Source organism: Falco peregrinus, chromosome 4 (genome assembly GCF_023634155.1).
Source record: "Falco peregrinus isolate bFalPer1 chromosome 4, bFalPer1.pri, whole genome shotgun sequence".
NCBI classification, from domain to species: Eukaryota; Metazoa; Chordata; class Aves; order Falconiformes; family Falconidae; genus Falco; species Falco peregrinus.
The window spans coordinates 45,169,294-45,189,977 of NC_073724.1; the positions used below are offsets into that span (position 1 = coordinate 45,169,294).

The following is a 20,684-nucleotide window of genomic DNA, read 5'->3' on the forward strand; positions in this document are numbered from 1 at the left end:
CCTAAACAAACCAAACTAAAAAAGTATCTGTTAAAACATGTCATTTTGAGAGACCCTTTATCTTTTCACTACTGAATTTCTGGGCTTTAACCTTCTTAGTAAGAAATACAAACAAATATGCAGGTAACTTACATGTTGCATTTCAAATGGATGAAAAGGCAAAGTATTAGTGTCTCTATCAGCTACTTCACGATGTACCTAGAATACAAAGAATCATTAGTTTATTAAAAAGCTTTCCAGTTTATACATGCAACTAGCAGGTCAGCTCTGTTTTGGAGCTTTTGTACCTGACCTACAATTTTACAAATCCAACTACAATAAAAAGTAGGTCTATCCACAATGTAAAAAGAAGTTATGCAAGTGTTTCTGAAATGGACTTCAATCTATAATGAAAGCACCTTTTTGTCATGAGCATTTACTAGTCTAATTGACCATGAGGCACCTGCATTGCGAACAGTTCTCCAAGTTTTTGAACACAGCTGTGCTCTAAATGTCTGAAAACTTAAGATTTGCAAAACAGTGTCTGACAACTAAGGAGCTGTGTTTTGTGGCTCCTCCTGAACTCAAGATCTACTACGTAAGTGCCTCTACTTAGAGGGGACTAGACTCAAAGACCTTCAGAATCCCTGCTTGTTTTCTTCTAATACCTCCCATCAAGGACTTACTGAAAGAACCGAAGTTTAAAATCTAATAATGTGACACATAAAAGATCTAGTTTATGATGTTACTGTTCCAATCAGCTATTAAAAATCATAGTCAGATAATGTTAAACGGCTTGCTCTACCACATTTTTGCAAACAGAAATGTATCTGTCGGTGACCTTTTGACCTCTGCTAATCAGAATCCACTAAATTGGAAACTGTCACTTCTTCTGTTATCTCTTTGCTGCATGTGTTCAAGAACCAAGCAGAAATCCCATTTTAAAAGTCCTATCAGCTAAGTGACAGAATTCAACTGCCCAGACTGATGGGAAAGTAACTGTGAGCAACTGCTCAGGAAAGATTTAAAGTGAAGAAAAGTTCTGTACACAAAAAAAAGTTTGAGAAACAGCCATATTAACATTTTGCTAATTTAGAAAGCAGTAAAGACAGCTATTTCTCCTATAGCTATAAACAGCTACTCCTCCCTTAATGACAAGGAACAAGTGAAGATGAGGAATTCCTCCTCAGCAGTCCCCTAGCATGTTGGATCATGTCATAAATGGATGTGTGAAACCGCCACATCCATAACTCTGAAAACCTGGCATCTTAGTGCAGTGTTTTCTGTAACAAATGCGGCTCTGACCGTTGTCTCCCTCTGTTACTCGAAATGCTTTTGCAAGTGGTGTATGTTGATCTAACTCTTGGATACCATTAAAGAGTGAACGCCTCTCTTCTGTTCAGCTGCTTGCCCTTCCCACTTTCAGGTGTTCACCAACGCTTTCTCTGCCTGTAGGACAAAACTTTCAGTTTTTTTTACTTCAGGAGGGTAAAGGAAATGTGAAGGTTTGCCCCCTGGACTCACCCTACAGCTGGGCTTCCACTGCAAGACCACAAGGGAAGCATAAGCCAACAGTTGTCAGAATGTACAAACTATCTAAAATCCTCAAATATTGTGGAAGTTAAATCACTGAACTAATTACAGAAAGAAAAACTATGACACAGATGTTTAACCTCTAAAGCAGTTTAAACCGATGTGCACCAATTCTCTCCTTTGATCCCAAATAAGAGGATCTGCAAAGATTTCAGGCAGAATAAAATTCAGTGACCAATGCTTTTAAGAATTACAAATGCAAGACAAGAGTAGCTGTAGAAAGTGTCAGCAGCTTGAACTGCAAGTTCTAAGGAAGCTCCCAGTCTGATAAACACCTCAGTATCTTCCAACTCATTGCCTTTTTGGGGGGAGATAAGTACTAGAGAATGCAAAATACTACTCTTAAGATCCTTTACATTTGGGTGGCTGGAAGCATTACTTGAGTATTTGTGCTTGACACTCTATACAACATTTGGCCCTTTGGGAAGTCATAAAGAAATAATTCAAAAAGGAGTTGCACTTACCAGTGCTCAACACTGTCATTTATCACTTTAAAGTTCAGATACCTGTTCCATTTTAATTTCTTACCTGAACAGCTATCATCCTTGCATGAGGATTGCTTTTCATTAGAGGTATATCTCTACTTTCATTTTCCGTCTTAATAACCTCTATACCACATTCAGCTTTATTTGTACTATTTGCAAGTGAAAAATTGCCTTCATAACATGTGTCATCCAAGTTCTCCAGCTGGCACTGAGGGTCTTCATATGTTTGTACTTCAGTTGATATAAAACTGCTGAAGATGTGTTTTCCATCTGAAATCACTGATTCATCATTATACTGATGAGCTACATGATCAGCATCAATATAACTAGGTTGCTCTGCAACTTTTGACATGAGAGGCATTTGAGAAGACACTGGCAATACTCTCTCATACTGATAACCCCAGGAAGTCTGAGGCAAAACTATACCAGTACTTCTAGTATCAAAGCACTGTAGTAAAAGGTCTGAAAATGATGACTCATTTTCTGTGGTATCAATATTTTGACTATGCAAAGAATGCACCAATTCACATGAAGTAGGAGAAGACCCGGGCAAATATTGTGTAGTCTCATAACTTGCTACTGTTAAATCAGTAGATGCTGATATATGGGGTTGCTTAGGATAGGAGAACGGTTTGAATTCCTTAGCAGCTGGATTTAACTGTAGCTTGTTCTGGGAAGGATTTTCTTGCATATCACAGACTATATAATTTTCTTCTTCATTATCTCCAGTCTCATTTCTGTTTGTATTTTCTTTAATTAGAACTGCATGCTTTCTTAAGCCAATAAGATTATCCACCATAATGAAACGAAGGGATTTCAGAAGAAATGATTTCAGACCACCTTCATCTTCTACAATCTTTTGAGCTTCTTCAGGGAACTGTTCATATTCCCCAACTAGTAATTTATTATTAATTTCCATAGGGCCATGTTCTTCCAAGATTTGAGAGAAATATCTTCAAGAAAAACAAAAAGAGTTGTCATTATTAATAAAAGTTCTTTCACGTAAACCTAAAATAGTATTTAATACATTATATCAGAACTACTGAGCAGTGATTTGGAAGATGGTGTTCTAGCCAAGCATAAAAATCTTCTGTAATACCCTTGCTTACCCACATCTTACGAAAACCATGCAACTATTTCAAAGGATTAGTATATACCTACCTATACCAGCCCAACAGGATTCAAATTCTGGACTTAAACACAGTGTGTTATAAAAATTATGAAATACTACTAAACCCTTTAATCTACTAAACAGAGAAATGTATACATACTCATATAAACTCTCACAGGTTTGATCTGGGTTATTATCGAAAAGTCTTTGATAACTGTTGCTATTTGAAATGTCACAGAGAGCTTCAAATTCCTCTAGTTGCCCCCGAAGATATTCTGGGATTACGAACGGTTCATAAGAATTTGTAAAATCTCTGTAGCATTTGGGGAAAAAAGAGAGAGAGAAGAAAGAAAGAAATAGTGCATATGTGAACAATAATTCTTGCCCCTGAAAGTAATTGTGTTTTTCACATACACTGAAAACAGCATACTGTATGGTAACTGCATAGTGCTAAAAATATAACCCAATAGCAAACTTTTTTCTAACAAGCAGAATAAACACTATCCCCAAAACACTCGACTGCTAAACTTAACTGACCTGCTGCTTGCTAATAATAAGGACTAGCTCTTGCTGGTAGCTTCCACGTGTACAAGCAAGACCGAAACAGGGCTCAAAATACAACAGTCTGACTCCTGATGAACACACAAATTCTGAGCAAACCACTACAGATTACCTCAGTTCATCATCACAACCTGCTTGATATGGTGTGGATGGCAAAGTTCAGTTGAAAGTTCAGTTGTGACTGATGGAACATGCACAAATTTATCAATTTCTTGCTATATTAAAATGGAACATAACACAAGTAAGATCTTGCTTGAAAGAACAGCTTTTGGCCTAGATGTATTGGGCTGCAGCCTGGCAACCATTTGGTTACTTCCTATATTGTTAAGAACTTTAAAATTCTAATGCCCCTTACACCTGTCCTGGAAGCATAGAAATAATGGCTCTATACAAGCTCATATCAAACACACTTAGATGTCAACCCAGACTTGGTACTTCTAAGACACTGCCTTGGAGTTCAGGCAATAAAAGCAAGGATATATGATGGTACTTACAAAGTATTTTCTTCTATAAATATCTTATCTTCTTCTCGTGCTGCTGTACTAACTCCACTGGATAATACTAAAATAGACTAATTAAAAACAGATTATTAATATTTTATGTCACGGAAATATTTGCAAAATGATCCAACTGTAAAAGACTGAGAAACTTTACACTGAACCTTATTCTGTAACTTTATCATGTTCAGAGCCTTATTACGAACTACAAAACTTTTAAGTACAATTATGAGTACTAAGCCATAGCAAGAAGGTTCTTAATGTAAAATTATTAATTTCTTATTCAGAACCCATTTTGGAAAATAATTGGGATATTCAGCCCAATCTCCCTCTTTTTTTACCAATTTCATCAAAATACTAGACGTGCCTGATTTTTCTTTGACTTTGGATTAAAAAACAAACAATGCTACAGCTTCACTTTGTTATGACTTTCATATAACTTCTTTCCACTGGGCTGCACATCAGCTGACTTTCTAGAAATCTCTACCTTTACATTTGAGAGCCTTCAAGCTTTAATAATTTTACTACAAGTAAGTCTGAATTATCTCTAGTTCCATGTTGGTTTTAATAAGGCACCTGTTAACTTCTTATGTTCACCATTACAAATGTTTTAGTTGTCTTTTATTTTTTATCATCTAACAACTTTAGAAATACACTGACTTGTATAAATGCATCCAAGTCAGAAAAGAAAAAAAATAATCTTATGTTTACTCCTGAAATTCTAGTCAAATTATAAAAAGGTAGGGGCATGGAGGAAACAAAGACGACTATCTGAAGCTTTCAATAAAGCAAAATCTATAAAATACCAATCAAATAATAACATTTATCTGAGCAATAAATGGAACACTTGCATCTTCAGTCACTGATAGGCGCATGCTGAAGACAATTTCAGATCTACTTCATGAAGTTTAAGGACACATTTTTCTTTCTCAAAATGACTGGTAAAGTGTCCTTCTACAAATCTGGTATATGTCAGTGCAAAACAACATGGAGCTTAAAGTAATAATTACATAATGCAGTCAGTGTATTGTACTCATTTCCCCAATACGGTAAATTAAGATCAAAACATTCATTCAGAATTAATACAGTGGACAGACTGAAGGTATCGGTATCTAGTCAGAGCCAAAGTTATTAATAAATAATTTTTTTTCAAGTTTAGAACTAAACACAACTGTATTAACTGAGTCTTAACAGCATTTTTCTGCTTCAGGAAAAACTACTTCACAAGCAAGTCTCCACAAGATACTTTGGAAAACAGCCCCCACACATCTGAACACCAGCAATTCTGAAAAGCCTATTTGTAGTAAGCAGCTAAAGAGTTACTGACCCTTGAGTCTTTTGAGTTCTTCTTCCTATTTTTGTTTTTAACTTTGATACAGTTAGTCTGAAACAGAAAAAATAAAGTCACTGTTTAGAATAAAATTATGATGCATTTCCAAAATCAGTAAGTGAATTTTAAAAAGTTTCATATTCAAATTCTCATTCTAGCTTGACTAGCAAGATTTACAAGGTGACGTATGCAATCTTTATCTCCACTCCATCCCCAGGTGGAAAACAGTAACAGAGCTTTGTAAGACTTTATCCATTTGGGTCCTTTTCATCATTTTCCTCTTTAAACACATAGAACATTGATTTTTAAAACTGCAATATTCTATCATTCCAGTATTTCAGATGCTTACTCATTACTTATAGCTGAAATTATGTATTTAAAGAGCTGTGACACCCCACACAACAAAGTTTTGCATGGGGAACCAGAGGCCAAGAGAACTGTCAAATGTTCTGGCCACTTCAGTCTTCTAAGATATGCAAAGATGAAGGAAATAAAATGCATCTTCACTTTTTGATAGGATTGTGATTAAATTAACATAATGCTACTAACAGGAACTTACTAACTTTATTTTAGGATATAAGTAACACTGAAATAGAATAGTTTTATTGTAATGGCTTTCATTTGCAGGACAACCAGGGGATCAGGCCCAGCCAGCACGGGTTTATGAAAGGCAGGTCCTGCTTGACTAGCCTGATCTTCTATAACAAGATGACCTGCCTAGAGGAGGAGGGAAAGGGTGGATGATGTTTACTTGGACCTCAGTAAAGCCTTTGACACCATCTCCCACAGCATTCTGCTGGAGAAACTGGCTGCTCATGGCCTGGACAGGTGTACTGTACGCTGGGCAAAAAGCTAGCTGGACAGCTGAGCCCAAAGAACAGCAGTAAATGGAGTTACATCCAGCCAGCAGCCAGTGACAAGTGCTAATCCCCAGGGCTCAGCACAGGGGCCAGTCCTCTTTAATATCTTTATCGACAATCTGGACAAGATAATCGAGTGCACCCTCAGTAAGTTTGCAGATGACACCAAGCTGGGTGGGAGTGTTGGTCTGCTTGAGACAAGAAGGCTCTAAAGAGAGGTCTGGACAGGCTGGATCAATTGGCTGAAGCCAGTTGTGTGAGATTCAACACAAGAAGGCCAACAGCATCCTGGCTTGTATCAGAAACAGCGTGGCCATCAGGACTAGGGAAGGGATCGTGCCCCTGCACTCAGCACTGGTGAGGCCGCACCTGGCATGGCGTGTTCAGTGTTGGGCCCCTCACTGCAGGAAAGGCATTGAGGTGCTGGAGCGTGTCCAGAGATGGGCAACGGGGCTGGTGGAGGGTCTGGAGCACAAGGCTTATGAGGAACGGCTGAGGGAACTGGGGTTGTTTAGCCTGGAGACAAGGAGGCTCAGGGGGGACCTTACTGCTCCCTACAACTGCCTGGCAGGAGGCTGTAGACAGCTGGGGGTGGGTCGTCTCCCAGATAACAAGTGACAGGACAAGAGGAAACAGCCTCAAGCTGCACCAGGGGAGGTTTAGACTGGATATTAAGAAAAATTTCCTCACTGAAATGGTGGATGGTCAAGCACTGGAACAGGCTGCCCAGCAAGGTGGTGGAATTATCATCCCTGGAAGCACTTAAACTGTGTAGATGTGGTGCTTAAAGGCAGTTTAGTGGTGGGCTTGGCAGTCCTGGGTTAACAATTGGATTTGATGGTCTCAAAGGTCTTTTCCAACCTAAATGATTTTGTGATTTCATCCTTGGATTTCCAATTCACGAAATAATAAAATGTGGAATTCTTTGCTTTTTCAACATGTATATTAATTAACTCTAAAGATTTATTCTCTACCAAAAGTACATCTTGGATTTGTACAGATAAATTTATCTGCACACCAGAATAATTCTAAATGAGTGCCTCAAACATAATTAACCAAAATACACATACTTCTGCCAATTAGAATGGATTTTAATTAAGATACTAATGAAAAAGTGATTCAGAATGATGTACACTTGAAGACTTATGGGTTGAACCTGAAAAGCATCTATAAATTTTAACAAACAAATGCAAAATATGTCTAACTCACTCCAAATTTACTTTGCTTATTAGTGGAACAAACATTAAATTCCAGCCTTACAATTTAATGTCATCTGAAGGTAAAGCTGGGTTATACCATGTTCCCATTTGTTGCTTATGACTGTAAAATATACAGTACAATTAGTATACAAAATTATGCAGATTCAAGTTAAGGATGCTCAAGGAAGAATCACACTTCAAGTTCAGTTCTCATGGTAAATATGCAGTTTCAAGTTAGTAAGAGTCTGTCTGTTAAATAAGCATTTTTTAGAATTAATTTTCCTAATGATATTTTCAGAGACTTTTTTTTAAAGTTAACACCAAACTGCTCTTACCAAGTAATATGCAAATGCTATTCCCATGCACCTTATTTGCCTTATTTTCCCTATCCAAAAGAGGTGATACAGCACATCAGTGTACTCTCATCTGCTTTCACTGTGACTTCCTCAACTGCATCCTTGAAATGCTCATAATCTAAAAGGTATCATGATGGTTTGTGCTTTAACAAAAGAGAAAACCCAAGTATTTTACTGACAGAATTCTAAGAAAAATGTTAAGCAGTTTTCAAATGCTTTAAGAAAAGGGGAGTGGGGCCAGATAAAAGAGTAAATCTCTAATCAGGTCTGAATTATGATGATGTAAAATAAACAGAGATGCACATCCCTATTTGCTTTTGCAAATTTTTAAAACACCAAACACATACTTCTTTTCTGAGCTTATACCAAATAGACATTAAGCTCACTTACCAATATATTTTCATTTCCCTGCTTCTTTAATATAATGGTAGGGTCATCTATTGAAAGGATAACAAAATCACATTCATAAATGGAAATACAAATACATTATGTAACTTAGAATTGTGAGCTATGAAATTACAGTAATAATTATTATAATCCTTTATCAAATACTACCAAAACATCTCAAAGGCTGTAGACGCAGAATCTTTATGCTTAAATTGAAAGATACATACTTACTGTGATCGGACATCATACATGCATTAAAGTAAACTCACTTGCTGGTTGTGGCAGACGAAAAAACAGCAGAATGTAACCTAAAAAGGGGTGGCTTGCCTTTTGAGGCTACATCGCCTTTTAAGCACTGAACACAGAGGATCCCATATAATAAGGCAGTTAGTAGTTTGCTGAGGTTTTGGCCTTTTACAGAGCCCATCAAATGTGGTATAAAACCAGACAAAATACAATGCTTGCAAGAACGATGACTTTTGCACACTCACCCATTTTATCAAAGAATTCATCTAAAGCTTGATGAAGAAATGGAAAGTCTTCTCTGTTGTCTTCTAACAGCCATATAAAACAACGGGTTTTCTCTAAGGGTGGTTTTAAGAAATAATCACAAATTTCTTTGTCTTCAGAACTAGTTGTCACATAGTCAAATTTACTACCATACTTCTCATTCCAGAGGGTGGTTAAAACGGAAAGGTCAAGTTCTTTTAAAAACTGTCCATATTGAAGAAGGAAGTTCTTTGTAGCTGTCAGACCTAAAAGAGATGAAAAAAAACCCATTTCATTCTGGCTTCAGAGTTTTAGTGATTACAGTGGGATATTCCTCTTCAAAGAGGAACAGTTTGTTCTAGAAATGAAGTATACAGTAGCTGAAGCAGATTATGTAAAACCTTTTGTATCTTGAAAATGCTAACAAAAATGGTAAATTTTACTCTTAGTCAACACCAAATTATTATTAGCATAATAAATCTATAAAAATTCCTCAAAGGACATGGACACAACAGAAGAGAATTAAGAACCCAAATTTTGTCCAAGGTTTTGGCATCTTACATCCATTTTGCCTGCAAAACCAAACTCCTGCCTTCATCCAATTATAAATTCAACAGGAAACTACACAGCAAGGCAAGGCTACCAAAGAGCACCAAGTTAAATTACTTCCAAATCACACAATCAGCTCAACTTTTATGACAAACACCACCACTCCCCCCAATGATTTACCTTCCAGAAATAAATTTATACAAGTATTCTTTAAGCCTGCTTTGGAATTTAAAGACATTATAAAAATCAATCTGTTCAATTTTCTCTTTCTTACATGGACAAAACCCTGCCAATGCTTTGCTTGCAGAGACAAGAGAGGTTGTTTCTGTGTTACCAATAGTCAAGCTTCTCTAGAAATCCTGGCTAAGGGTCAAGTAAATGAAAAAGAGGAAAGCTTTACCATTTAAAGTTAGAAAAGTGAGACTGGAAAACAGAGAGGTTATCTTTTAATCTGTAAACTGAACAACTATGTTAGGGTAAGGTGTTCTGCTATTACATAAACATATAGCCTACCCAAGTTGTTAAGATGTTTAAGCCACTTGTGTAGTTTGGGATCCACTTCTTCCAGTTCACTCAGCACATGGATAAAACTCCTTGTTTTTACTCTGTTTTTTTCTTGAATTAAGTAACTGATGAGCTGCTCCATCACTTCACATGACGTGCTACTAGTTTTGGAATATGACATGTAATCCTCCTCACTGATTACAAACCATGAAAGTAATTCCTTTAATAGTTTGGAAGCATCGTAAACAGCTGTTTTTATTTGCTCAGCATTTAGACTGATATGCTGCAGGACTCGATCACCATCATATAAATCCTGAACACTACCTATAATGGGATTTAAAAAAAAACAACAAACAAAAGAAGATTACATGTCTGTTTACCACAATTAAAACCACCAACTTTAAAGTACAGATAATTTGGCCTAAAGTGGTGTTTCTCATTATTTGCTTTATCACGACACTGAAAATTACAGGAAGTATAGAACTTTTCACAGAAACTAGCTTTAGCATTATGAATTTGGTAAAACATTGTTTTAAATTTGGTTTACACAAACAATCTTTAGCACCTTACTAGATTTCAGAAAGGAAAAAAAAAATACCAGCTAGCAATAGTAGCTTCCAGCAATTGTCTATAGAGCTTTATCTATGTGGGCTGCATGCCAGCCCTCACGCAGAGGCAGAACTCCCCCGAGCATCAGTTCTCATAGCAAGGGCACACTTCTGAATGCCTGAGCATATACCTAGAAGCAAACCTTTGTCCTGACCCTGCCACTGGTTCTTTGTGGAACTAGAATGAAAAAGATAACTGGCTCATATCAGCCTTCACCTTCCATTATTCTTCAAGACCACACATTTATAGAATGCCACTTTCACAGCTTAACTGAGAGTAACTACAGTCAAAAGATGTAGGTCTGGAAAAAATTAAAAAAAAAACCCCAGACACTACATACACACAGAATAATTAAGCATTGTAACACAAACAGTTAGAAGCTTACTAAAGGATTCAATGAGCTCTACAGGTGCTAGCCATGCCTGATTTTATCCTGCAGGAGGCTGCATTAAAAACCTCTGTATCTTGCAAAATGCATACAAACAAGTGCTCCTCTCACTTGCACTTCCCCCCCAAATTAACAAGCAGATTTGTTTTTATTTAAAAAGGTAGCTATGGCTACTAATGAAACAAAACAAAAAAAAAACCTCTTTGTGATCTAGCTAACCCCTGAAATTGGCCTCTCAGCCTCTCAGAAAGTTTGGGAGATTAAATCAGGTGTTTTTGATTTCCTCACAAAATTTCCCCAAGCCAAAAAAACCTCCAGGGTAATAGATAGCTTGTCTCCAACGACATGCAAGACTCCAATTTTATTACAGAATTAAATCATGACAGATAAAAAGGGTTGGCCAACACCAACGCACATTTTTCTGAAATGTGTTGCTTCATGTTGACATATTCTTGCATCAGTGTCCCAACTTTTACCCACAGTACTTCAGGGTGAGTGTGTTTGTCACACCAAAGGCATTTTTAGTTCTTGGAAGTTTTAAGGGCATTTAGGACAGCCAAGTCACATAGGTGTAACTCAGTGACCTGCAGTGGATCCAATGACCAGAACTAAAGATACGCCACTGAAAAGCAGACAGCCTAGATTTCAAAAAAACCCCAACACAAACCCAATTGAACATGATTTTAGAAAACCACATGGAAGCAAAAATAGTAAACTATGGTGCTAATTGGAAGGGACCACTCTCAAACAAAATGATTAAGAAAAAAATTCTAAAAAGAGTAGCACCCGAGAGCTTTTTTAAGAGAAGGTGCTGGGATATGCCACTGAACAGGCAACAGGGTTCTGGAGAACTCCAAATATGGCATGTACGAGATGAAAAAGTGCCCTCGGTATTTAATACCAAATTCTACAAGGAAATCAATGTGAGCACTATTTTGAAGTTAACAATGCAGACAAAAATAAAATAAACAAAAAACCCAAACAAAACACATCCATTTTTCTTTGCACTATAGCTTGCCCCAATACAAAATGCAGTGGAAGTTCACACCTCCGAAATAGGCAGCACTGCAGAGCAACATAACTGTAACACAAAACCTGAAGCATTATCTAACTATATACTTACAGGTTGAAGTATTTTATCTTCCCCAATCCTCTCAAATATACTTACTCAAGTCACTGCAGTTCCTGGGCTTCAGATATTGTATTGTTCTTTAACTGAGATGCAGTTGGGGTTGGTTTGTTTTTTTTCTTTTTCCCTGTAGCAGCGTCCTAACTTGCTGGGCATAAAGCTTTTTCTGAAACTACTTTTAAATAGATTAACTTTGAATTGGAGCCTTTGCCCTCTTCAGGCTGCTTCGTTGTGAACAATGAAGCAAGAATAAAAGTTTCCTACAACAAACTTAACCATATGCTAACACCTTATAGTATTTAGAAACTAAAACCAGAACCAAAATAAAAGTAATTTTAAGTAAAATTTAAGAGGGGAATTATGTCCCACATTAGTATTCTACTATAATTTGACTTAGGACATTCAGAATGCTAATTATGCTACCTCATGATAACTTAGAACAATAATCTATACTTCCACATACCACTGTGATCACTGCATTGAGATGGTTCATTTCCATTTCCCATCTGGTTTTCTTCTATTTTCTTTTTAGCAGAATTCTGTGCCTCTTCTCGTGCATGTTTTCTTTGTAATTTTTTCTCTTGTTTAATCTTTAACTTCCTAAGACTGAACAAATTAAGCAGTGAGCCTTACGTTAGTTCAGGTAAGTTGCCATCTCAGTTATTCTTCATGTTTTACAATAGCTGTAAGCTCCATTCTATAAAATACTATGTTGAGAAGTACAACTATAATAAAGCTAGTTTTCATTTAGAAGTTTGGAGACCACAAAATTTCATAGAAGTTTCATAAAGATCAAGTATGTAAGTGTAAAATATCCTCAAGATGCAATAACTTTTACTCCCATTAAAGATGTCTGAATTAGGATTAACTTAAATACTATCAGGGTTTTTTTCTTAACTTATAACTCAGCATTTTGAACCAAATACTAACATTTGATTTCCTTAACATTTAAAAATCAATTTTTTCTATCCTCTCAGTGTGATTCCTCATTATTTATAACCTTACTTGACCAAAAAGTGTAAACTCAAGTTATATGTCAAAGGTACATGCATCAACAACTGAAATACATCATTACATCATTACATCCAGCTTTTATTCACACTTCCAAAACATTCAAAGTTGGTTAGATAGTCAGTTCTGTGGAACAGTGGTGCTGAACTTGGGCCACACAGCAATACCTCCTCTCCCATCCAGCTAAAAACCTTGATGAGCTTCTTCCCTCTAGCAAGAGGAAGGAATAGAACAATGCCTGCAATCTCAGACTGCAAAGAGAGGTGGTACTCTAATCTAGTACACTTGACTTTCATGTTGAGTAATTAAGACGCTCAATCCATTCAGAAGAGTAACAAATGCCTGTTCTTTTCTAATTGTTAAGTATTTTAGTACAAATTAAATACATGTATGGAGAGCAAAAGAAACAAGTCCTCAAGGTCCGCACACAGCCTCCAAATCACACTCTCCTCAAAAAACATGTTACTTCCCTGCCTGCATATTTCACAATGAAACTAGGTTCCAAGTATAGAAAACTTAAAGGTGACTGCCACAATTTATATTCAAAAATTCTTGGTTCAAATTGCTGGGAAGTCAATGGTGCAATGGACAATTCATCCCTCAATACAGATGTGTGGGGAATCAGATCTGCATCAACTCATATCCTGTATATTTGAAAAGCTTCCTGTTACCAAACAGATACTTTTTTTTCTAAAGAATCGTATGACCAGTAGAGAGTAACCAATAACTTATTCAGTAATACCAGTTAACGCCCTCCTGTGCTCACGTTATAAGTCTGTAGCTCTGTATCTTCATTTACAAGTTAATTTAAATGATTTTATAATTGGAATATAATGTGTTTTACCAGACTATTTAGTTTATCAGAGGCAAAGGGCAAGAATAGCTTTCCAAAGTATTTGCAGGATTTTAGCAATTCTTTAAAAAAGGTATGAAAACGAATCCTAGAGGAAACTGTTTTGTTCTCAAATTGATTCAACCTAGTTTTAAACAGCAGAGAGCTTACCTTGAACATTTCTGTTTAATACAGCCTCCTGGTGGTTCCTTAGGTTTTGTGATTTTTTGTTCAAACTACCAAAATAAGTGACATCATATTAATTAAATTTGGGTTACAATGCAACATTGCTGTACTCAAACCTAGGAATATTTGATGCTTTGGAAAGCAGTAAAAGTAATACTATGAAAGAGATAATGCAGCCCATATGCAGCCTACTGAAGGTCTACCTAAAGTTACCCCCTACTCCTACAATCTCGTATATAGCAATACATCTTTATTTGCAGAAAAGACAGGTTGAAAGATAACACAAAGTCAGGAAGAACTGGAGGCTATTTTGCTCTACCAGTGGACAGAAAGCAAATGTGACAATCATTTTTTTGGTTCTCGCAGATCAATACTGCCCTGGGAAGATGCATCCATCTTACTGTGACTCTGTAGAGGATAACAACACTCTTCCAATACAATCATTTCATTTAGCAAGAACAGCTCTGACTTAAACTAACACAGTTCCTTTCATGTCACACAAACTAAATATAAAACGAATCTCTGGTTCCTATACATGACAGTTCTAACCAATACCATAAGGCAATGCTTGCTCTACCAGAAGACCAGGTAAGAAGAGAACAGGTAATTAATATTCCTACGTAATGTTCAGATTCTGTGATTAAGACAGCATATTACTTCTATGTTTGCAGCTACATTCTCAACTTCACTTTATTTCCTTTACCACAGTGAAAAATTTAAATATTATTTTCATATTTTATATGAACATTTACTTACTTCACATTTTACCAGACCAGAAGAACTGAAAATAACTATTTTTGAAATAAGGCCTGTACAATCAGGAGTGATACACAATTCTTGAAGAAAATCCTGCAGGAGAAAATGGGACACACAAAGACATTTAAATGCATTCAAAACCTATGTTCTTATACAGATTAGTTTCTTAATTTGAGACAACCAAGGTAATTAAAGCTAGCACAATCCTAAACTCTTACTGGATGACGAAAGCACGTGACAGCTGACTTGGCCAAGGTCTGCAAATCAAAAAGATCCTAGATCTGTAGCATACAGCTGTTATTCCCAAAGGTATGGCAAAACCCCTCCAACTTCACGTTCAAGAGTCAAGTTTAAGAATATTCTTTTATGAGTTCATACATTGCCTGGATTTCCCTTAATTTTATATTGGCTGCTGATACTGTATTTTGTAAAATTCCTTTAGACATTCTCAATGTCAAACTGTTGCTTCAACCTCAAGACTGTAGAAGGAATAAAACTTCCATATGGGAGGACATAAATGATACAAGGGAAACAGGCTAAGCATACTAAGCCTTCACACAGACAGGTCTTTCTTCTGTAAAGAACAGCAAGATTCACCCATACTCGCTCATCAGTCAGTTTAGCAAGAGACTACTCTTTCCTGTGTCTCCTCCTGTCATCGTCATGCAGGTGAAACATCAAGGCTGTAGCACTGCACTTACCACAAACCAAAAGGAATGCTATAATCTTGACTTAAAAGAAAAAAAATATGCTTATAGTCTGACACAGCTCTTACCTTATCATTTTTATCACTGTAGTTTGTTGTTTTCAACTTTTTCCAACAGCCGATATGAAACTCCACTCTACATTGCTGACAGCAAGTAATACGTATAAAACCCTAACATTGAGAAATAGTATGAATTTAACATTAAAAAAAAAACAAACACCACAACAGAAACCAGTGCACAACTTAACAGTAGATAGGATAAGATGGTGTGTTCCAGATACCTCTAATATCAAAGGAGGCAGGAAACATGTAAACAAAGTTTTATTTCCCAAACCCTTTTAGACTAAAAATTTACCTTAAAGTCTGGGTCTGTAAAAAATATTTGGATTTTGGAGTGGCCATGGCATTTCTGATATCGACAAACTGCATCTGGTTCCGGAGGGAACTTGCATTCTTCAATACAATTCTTTAAAGTCAACTGAGAAACATAAAATTACATAGGACAAATTGTGCAGAAACCAGGAAGATGTTCAGTATCTACTTGCAAACTTCTAGGGAACTCTGCAGCGAAACACACATCTTTCTGAACAGCAGATGACTAATACCAAAAGAACAATTCTTTTCTAGGGAAAGCTACGGAAGATTGTCCTTTTATGGCAAAACATTCGAAAGCACATTTGAACTTCTATCAGCTAAGTACTCCTAGCTTCCCTGCATGCACGTTTATCTTGGACCAATGTTTTACATGCTGACCAATTCCAAATGCATGAGATAAGTAAATTTTCTATTACCAAAATGATGAGCCAGGTTACTCAGATACCGTCTGCTCATTACCACTGTTCCCTAGCCCTTCAGAGTGCCTCACCTGGGATCTGGGTTACTGTAAGGGACTAGAATAAGTTGACCTTGCACTAGCACTATATAGCAATAACCACAAACGGCGCCCGCGCGGGGACACTGAAGAGGAGGCTCACAAAGCCCAAACCGGTGGCATCACCCAACTGAACCAGGAGGCGCAGGAACTTTGACTGTGTGCACCCATCACCTACGAAGGAGGTGAGCAGTTGGGAACCATGGGAGGGAAGTTAGCCCAAAATCAGCAGTGCAGCCTGGATGTATTGCGACAGCTGCTTGCAGCTCAGCAACAAGCCGCAATGGGTCCACAGCTAGTAACTTTGGACCCATGACCAAGTGTTGGACTTTCTACCTAATGGCACATTGCAAATCACTGCCTGGCAAGCAGCTGGCAGACAATTGTATGATGCTGCCATGGAGGGAGACCTCGCTGCAGGAAAGCATTTGTCAGCCTGGTGGCAGATTCTGACTACCCTTCGCCAAGTGTCGACCAATTCTACTAACAGTGCTAAACCAGGGGAGGCTGCAAACTCCACTGACAACGCGGCTCTTCTCAACACACCATCAACAACGGTGATCCTGTCTGCACCTCCTCTGCCCTCAAAGCTCCCATCACCAGTTGCAGCAGCCCTGATGGCACAGAACCAAATGTGGAAACAGGACAACTCGTACAATGACTCCATCGACACTGAGAACCCTTTTGATCCAGGTCTTACAGATTTGGAAAATGAACCAGATTTCTTCCTCCCATCCCCCAGCGAGTTGACCGTGTTTTTGGGGAGGGTGAAAGGGAGTCCAGGGGATTGGTGGCAGGAATGCAAGCAGGAAGCGTTTAAACAAGGGGGTTTGGGAGTCGCAGTGGCATGTCCAGTATTTTATCAGCCAAATCAGCCTCCAGAACGGTAGCCTATGCAATATGAGGCTATCAAAGAGCCAAGAAAAGCAGTGTGGGAAAGGGGAATTCATAGTACGTTCACTACGTTCTTTCTTGAAGCAATGGCAGAATCTTATACACTCGCACCGCACAGTTGGAGGTCACCTTCTTCACATGGTGCTCACCCGATGCAACATATGATGTGGTTGTCTGATTTTTGTGAGCTATGCATAGTGGCCTCGACTGGGGGGCTTGTGTCAACCCTGGTGTCCGGGAATCAAAATGGTGGCGTGACGGCCCCTGGCGCTTAACAGAGGGTGAAAGTGCTCAATGGTCTAAAGAGAACAACGTGGAGGGAAAAGGCTTGATAAAAATCAGTAACTTTCCCGCTCTCTCAGAACTGGAACTATTGGGAACCATAAAAGCATCAGCGTGTTTCCATCTGAATCACACTAGCAGGCCATATTTCAACAGCACAGGCACTGACCTGACAAGTAGGTCAGCAGTTTATCAGATTGAGTCCACCTGGTGCAATTATACAGCACCTAGAACAGTAAACCCAGCAATAGGCCCCGGAAGCCTTTTGAACAACACCTTTTTGATCGGTGGGGACAGGGCCTGGATGGGAATTCCGAGCAGGGCAGCAGGAGGGCCTTGCACATTTGACAGACTTTCTTTCTTTCACCCCAGTGATTTAGCCATTAGGGCATGGAAACTGCACGACCTTCAAGAACGGCGTAGCACAAGCTTCACAGCAGACCGTAACCCTCAGGTTCATTTCTGGAACACAGCGCAACGCGTTTTTGCTTCTCTGATCTCCTCTGTACAAACGGCACACGCCCTTAACTCGTTTAATAAATTAGGCTGTTGGCTTGCTAAAGAAAGTAATGTTACAAGCACTGCTCTTTCAGGTATATTAGCAGATATCGATTCTGTCTGTCATGCATCCCTACAGAACCGAGCTGCTATTGATTTTTTTATTGTTGGCACAGGGACACAGGTGTGAAGACTTTGATGGGATGTGTTGCATGAATCTGAGTGACCACTCTGAATCAATTCACACAAGCATACAAAACTTCAAAGCCTTAAAGATTTACAGCAAAGCCAGGGGTGGGATGGCTTTGGACTTTTCTCATGGCTGGGAAACTTCAGACCGTGGATCAAAAATATTGCAGGATTTATAATAACCGCCTTAACTGCCCGATTGATGTTTGCTTTATGTCTCCCATGCCTCTTTTTTTGTGTTCAGTGCTTATTTGACCATAGCACGAATCAAGTCATGGTCACCCAGCTGCATGCAACCTTTGCCTTATCGCAACTAACAAAAAAGGGGGAATTGTAAGGGACTAAAATAAGTTGACCTTGTAGAGAAACAAGGTTGAATTGGCAGAACTGTTAGTGTACAGATAAGCAGACAAATTTGGCAGCGAAACCACAAGCGTGTGAACAGCTCTGAATAAGTAACTGCTTTGCTACACATAGACAAATTCCCAGGTGCCTTAATGCACATTGGCACATTCCAGGGCAGAACTTGGGTAGATAAGCGTTTGTATATAACTAGCACTTGTATGCAATAAACGATCTCACTTCTTCACTGACTTGGGGTCCATGCCTTCCTATGCCACAGATTACAGGATCACGTACATTCCCAGGGACAGCTCAGACCTGACTCTGCACTGGAGCTACAGAGATCTCCCTGAATAGTGTCTAGGTAAAGACATCACAGTAGCTTTATGTAAAGTCAGTTCTGAGTCCCACAGGGTTTGCACTGAGCCCAGATTAATAAAACGTTATTAGAAACAAACAGACCACCAATTACAGCCTTTCAGGTATTTGTATTACATTCTCTAGAAGTCCCAGACCACCAACGTATCACTGTGGCCAGACTACTGTGGTGTCAGCTGGGGATCTGTGAGAAATCTTTAGGTCAGTTTTGGTTTCAGAAACAACAGTACTGTTGCTTCTACCAGAAATGAAGCAGGTCAGTATAGTATAGCCAAGTTCATACACTGAATAACCTAGCAAGTTCTACTGTGTCAAACTGCATCCATGCAGAGCAGCTCACGCATCTTACCTCTCATGGCATGGTTTATCCAGAAACCCTTAACAAATAACAGTGACTCAATTATAGTTTAAAAACAGTAACAGTAATAATAATTAAAAAGAGCTGTGGAGTGTGAGAAAGCAATTTGTAGTGTCAGATCCACAAGTCAGATGTTTCAAGTCAAAGAGTGAATTTTACCATACAACTCCCACTGCATCAACCAAGAACTACATGGTCAAACTCTCCTACTTGGTTTTAAATACAGCATGATTACTGCAATTTTCAACTTCACATTTTTGCTAATTTGAATTTTTAGCTGGTTCACTCTAGCATTACACTGTATATAATACATCTACTTAATGCTCAGTAATGTGCAACTAAGAAGTCAACACATAATGAAACACTTGGAGCAGATTAGAACAGTATTATTAAATGGAAATACCCAAGCATAGAGCCTGATACAGAGCCCCCACCCTCGTGCTGTAAATGGGATGCTTCCCATATGCTCAAATTTGTCCTCAGAGTTCTGCTCTACAAAGACCAAGCCTCGGTGCTGACAATACTCTAGACAATGAGCAGCAGCACTTGTGCTGGCTGCTCCAGACTGAAACCTCCCTTTCACCCCCCATTTCTGTTTGGCCTTGACAACGGGGGGCCAGGGAGGAAGATGGGAGGATGACAACCTTTTTATTTTTTTGAAAGGCCATCTGACAGAACAGGGGTTTTTTGCCTTTTATGCCTTTTTTTCCCCTTTTTTTTTGTATTTTATTTTGAAACATACCTGTAAATTCTCTATCCGTGTCTCTTCAATGACCTGAGATGTTGTGGGCCAAGTTAATACTCCAGGTACAATCTTGTGATTAACCATTGTTTGCGATTTCATGAACTGATCGAGTGCATCTGAAAATCTGAAGTTTGAAACAGGTACAACACATTCAAATCATATATGAGTAACTTCTACGTATCATACTCTTCACAATTTACTTTATGAGGGGGAGGAGGGGGCAAGAATATGATCTGTGGAATGAAAGAGTACCTAGGTAAAGACATCACAGTAGCTTTATGTAAAGTCAGTTCCGAGTCCCACAGGGTTTGCACTGAGCCCAGATTAATAAAACATTATTAGAAACAAACAGACCACCAGTTCGTTAAGTTATCTGTTTAAGGACTCTTCAGTATAAAAGACTCAAGGCGTGAGCCAGTAAGCCAGCCTGCCCAGAGTCCAGATGTGAGGCAGGCTGAGAGGCTGCACTGACATTCAGGGGACCCATGACCCTGGGTGTGCCTGTCAATACAGAGAGTCAGGACATGTGTATGTTCATGACTGACCTTCAACCCTGATCAGCCAGGGAAGAGGCACAGGACTCTGCTGCCTATATTTATGTTTTAAATGA

General features: G+C 38.4%; 1 protein-coding gene across 1 annotated transcript in view; it reads right to left on the reverse strand.

Annotated features, from left to right (window-relative positions):
* Window positions 1-20,684, reverse strand: part of TTC3 (tetratricopeptide repeat domain 3) — a gene marked incomplete at its 5' end in the record, with an annotated part of 72,451 nt that overhangs the window by 15,571 nt on the left and 36,196 nt on the right. The window contains 14 exons of the mRNA XM_027786494.2: window positions 133-198; window positions 2,101-3,010; window positions 3,329-3,481; window positions 4,224-4,300; window positions 5,554-5,610; window positions 8,362-8,408; window positions 8,850-9,113; window positions 9,910-10,224; window positions 12,490-12,632; window positions 14,041-14,105; window positions 14,812-14,904; window positions 15,587-15,688; window positions 15,873-15,995; window positions 20,072-20,198. Coding sequence (XP_027642295.2) covers window positions 133-198; window positions 2,101-3,010; window positions 3,329-3,481; window positions 4,224-4,300; window positions 5,554-5,610; window positions 8,362-8,408; window positions 8,850-9,113; window positions 9,910-10,224; window positions 12,490-12,632; window positions 14,041-14,105; window positions 14,812-14,904; window positions 15,587-15,688; window positions 15,873-15,995; window positions 20,072-20,198 — 2,542 coding nt within the window. The remainder of the gene's footprint in view (window positions 1-132; window positions 199-2,100; window positions 3,011-3,328; window positions 3,482-4,223; window positions 4,301-5,553; window positions 5,611-8,361; window positions 8,409-8,849; window positions 9,114-9,909; window positions 10,225-12,489; window positions 12,633-14,040; window positions 14,106-14,811; window positions 14,905-15,586; window positions 15,689-15,872; window positions 15,996-20,071; window positions 20,199-20,684) is intronic.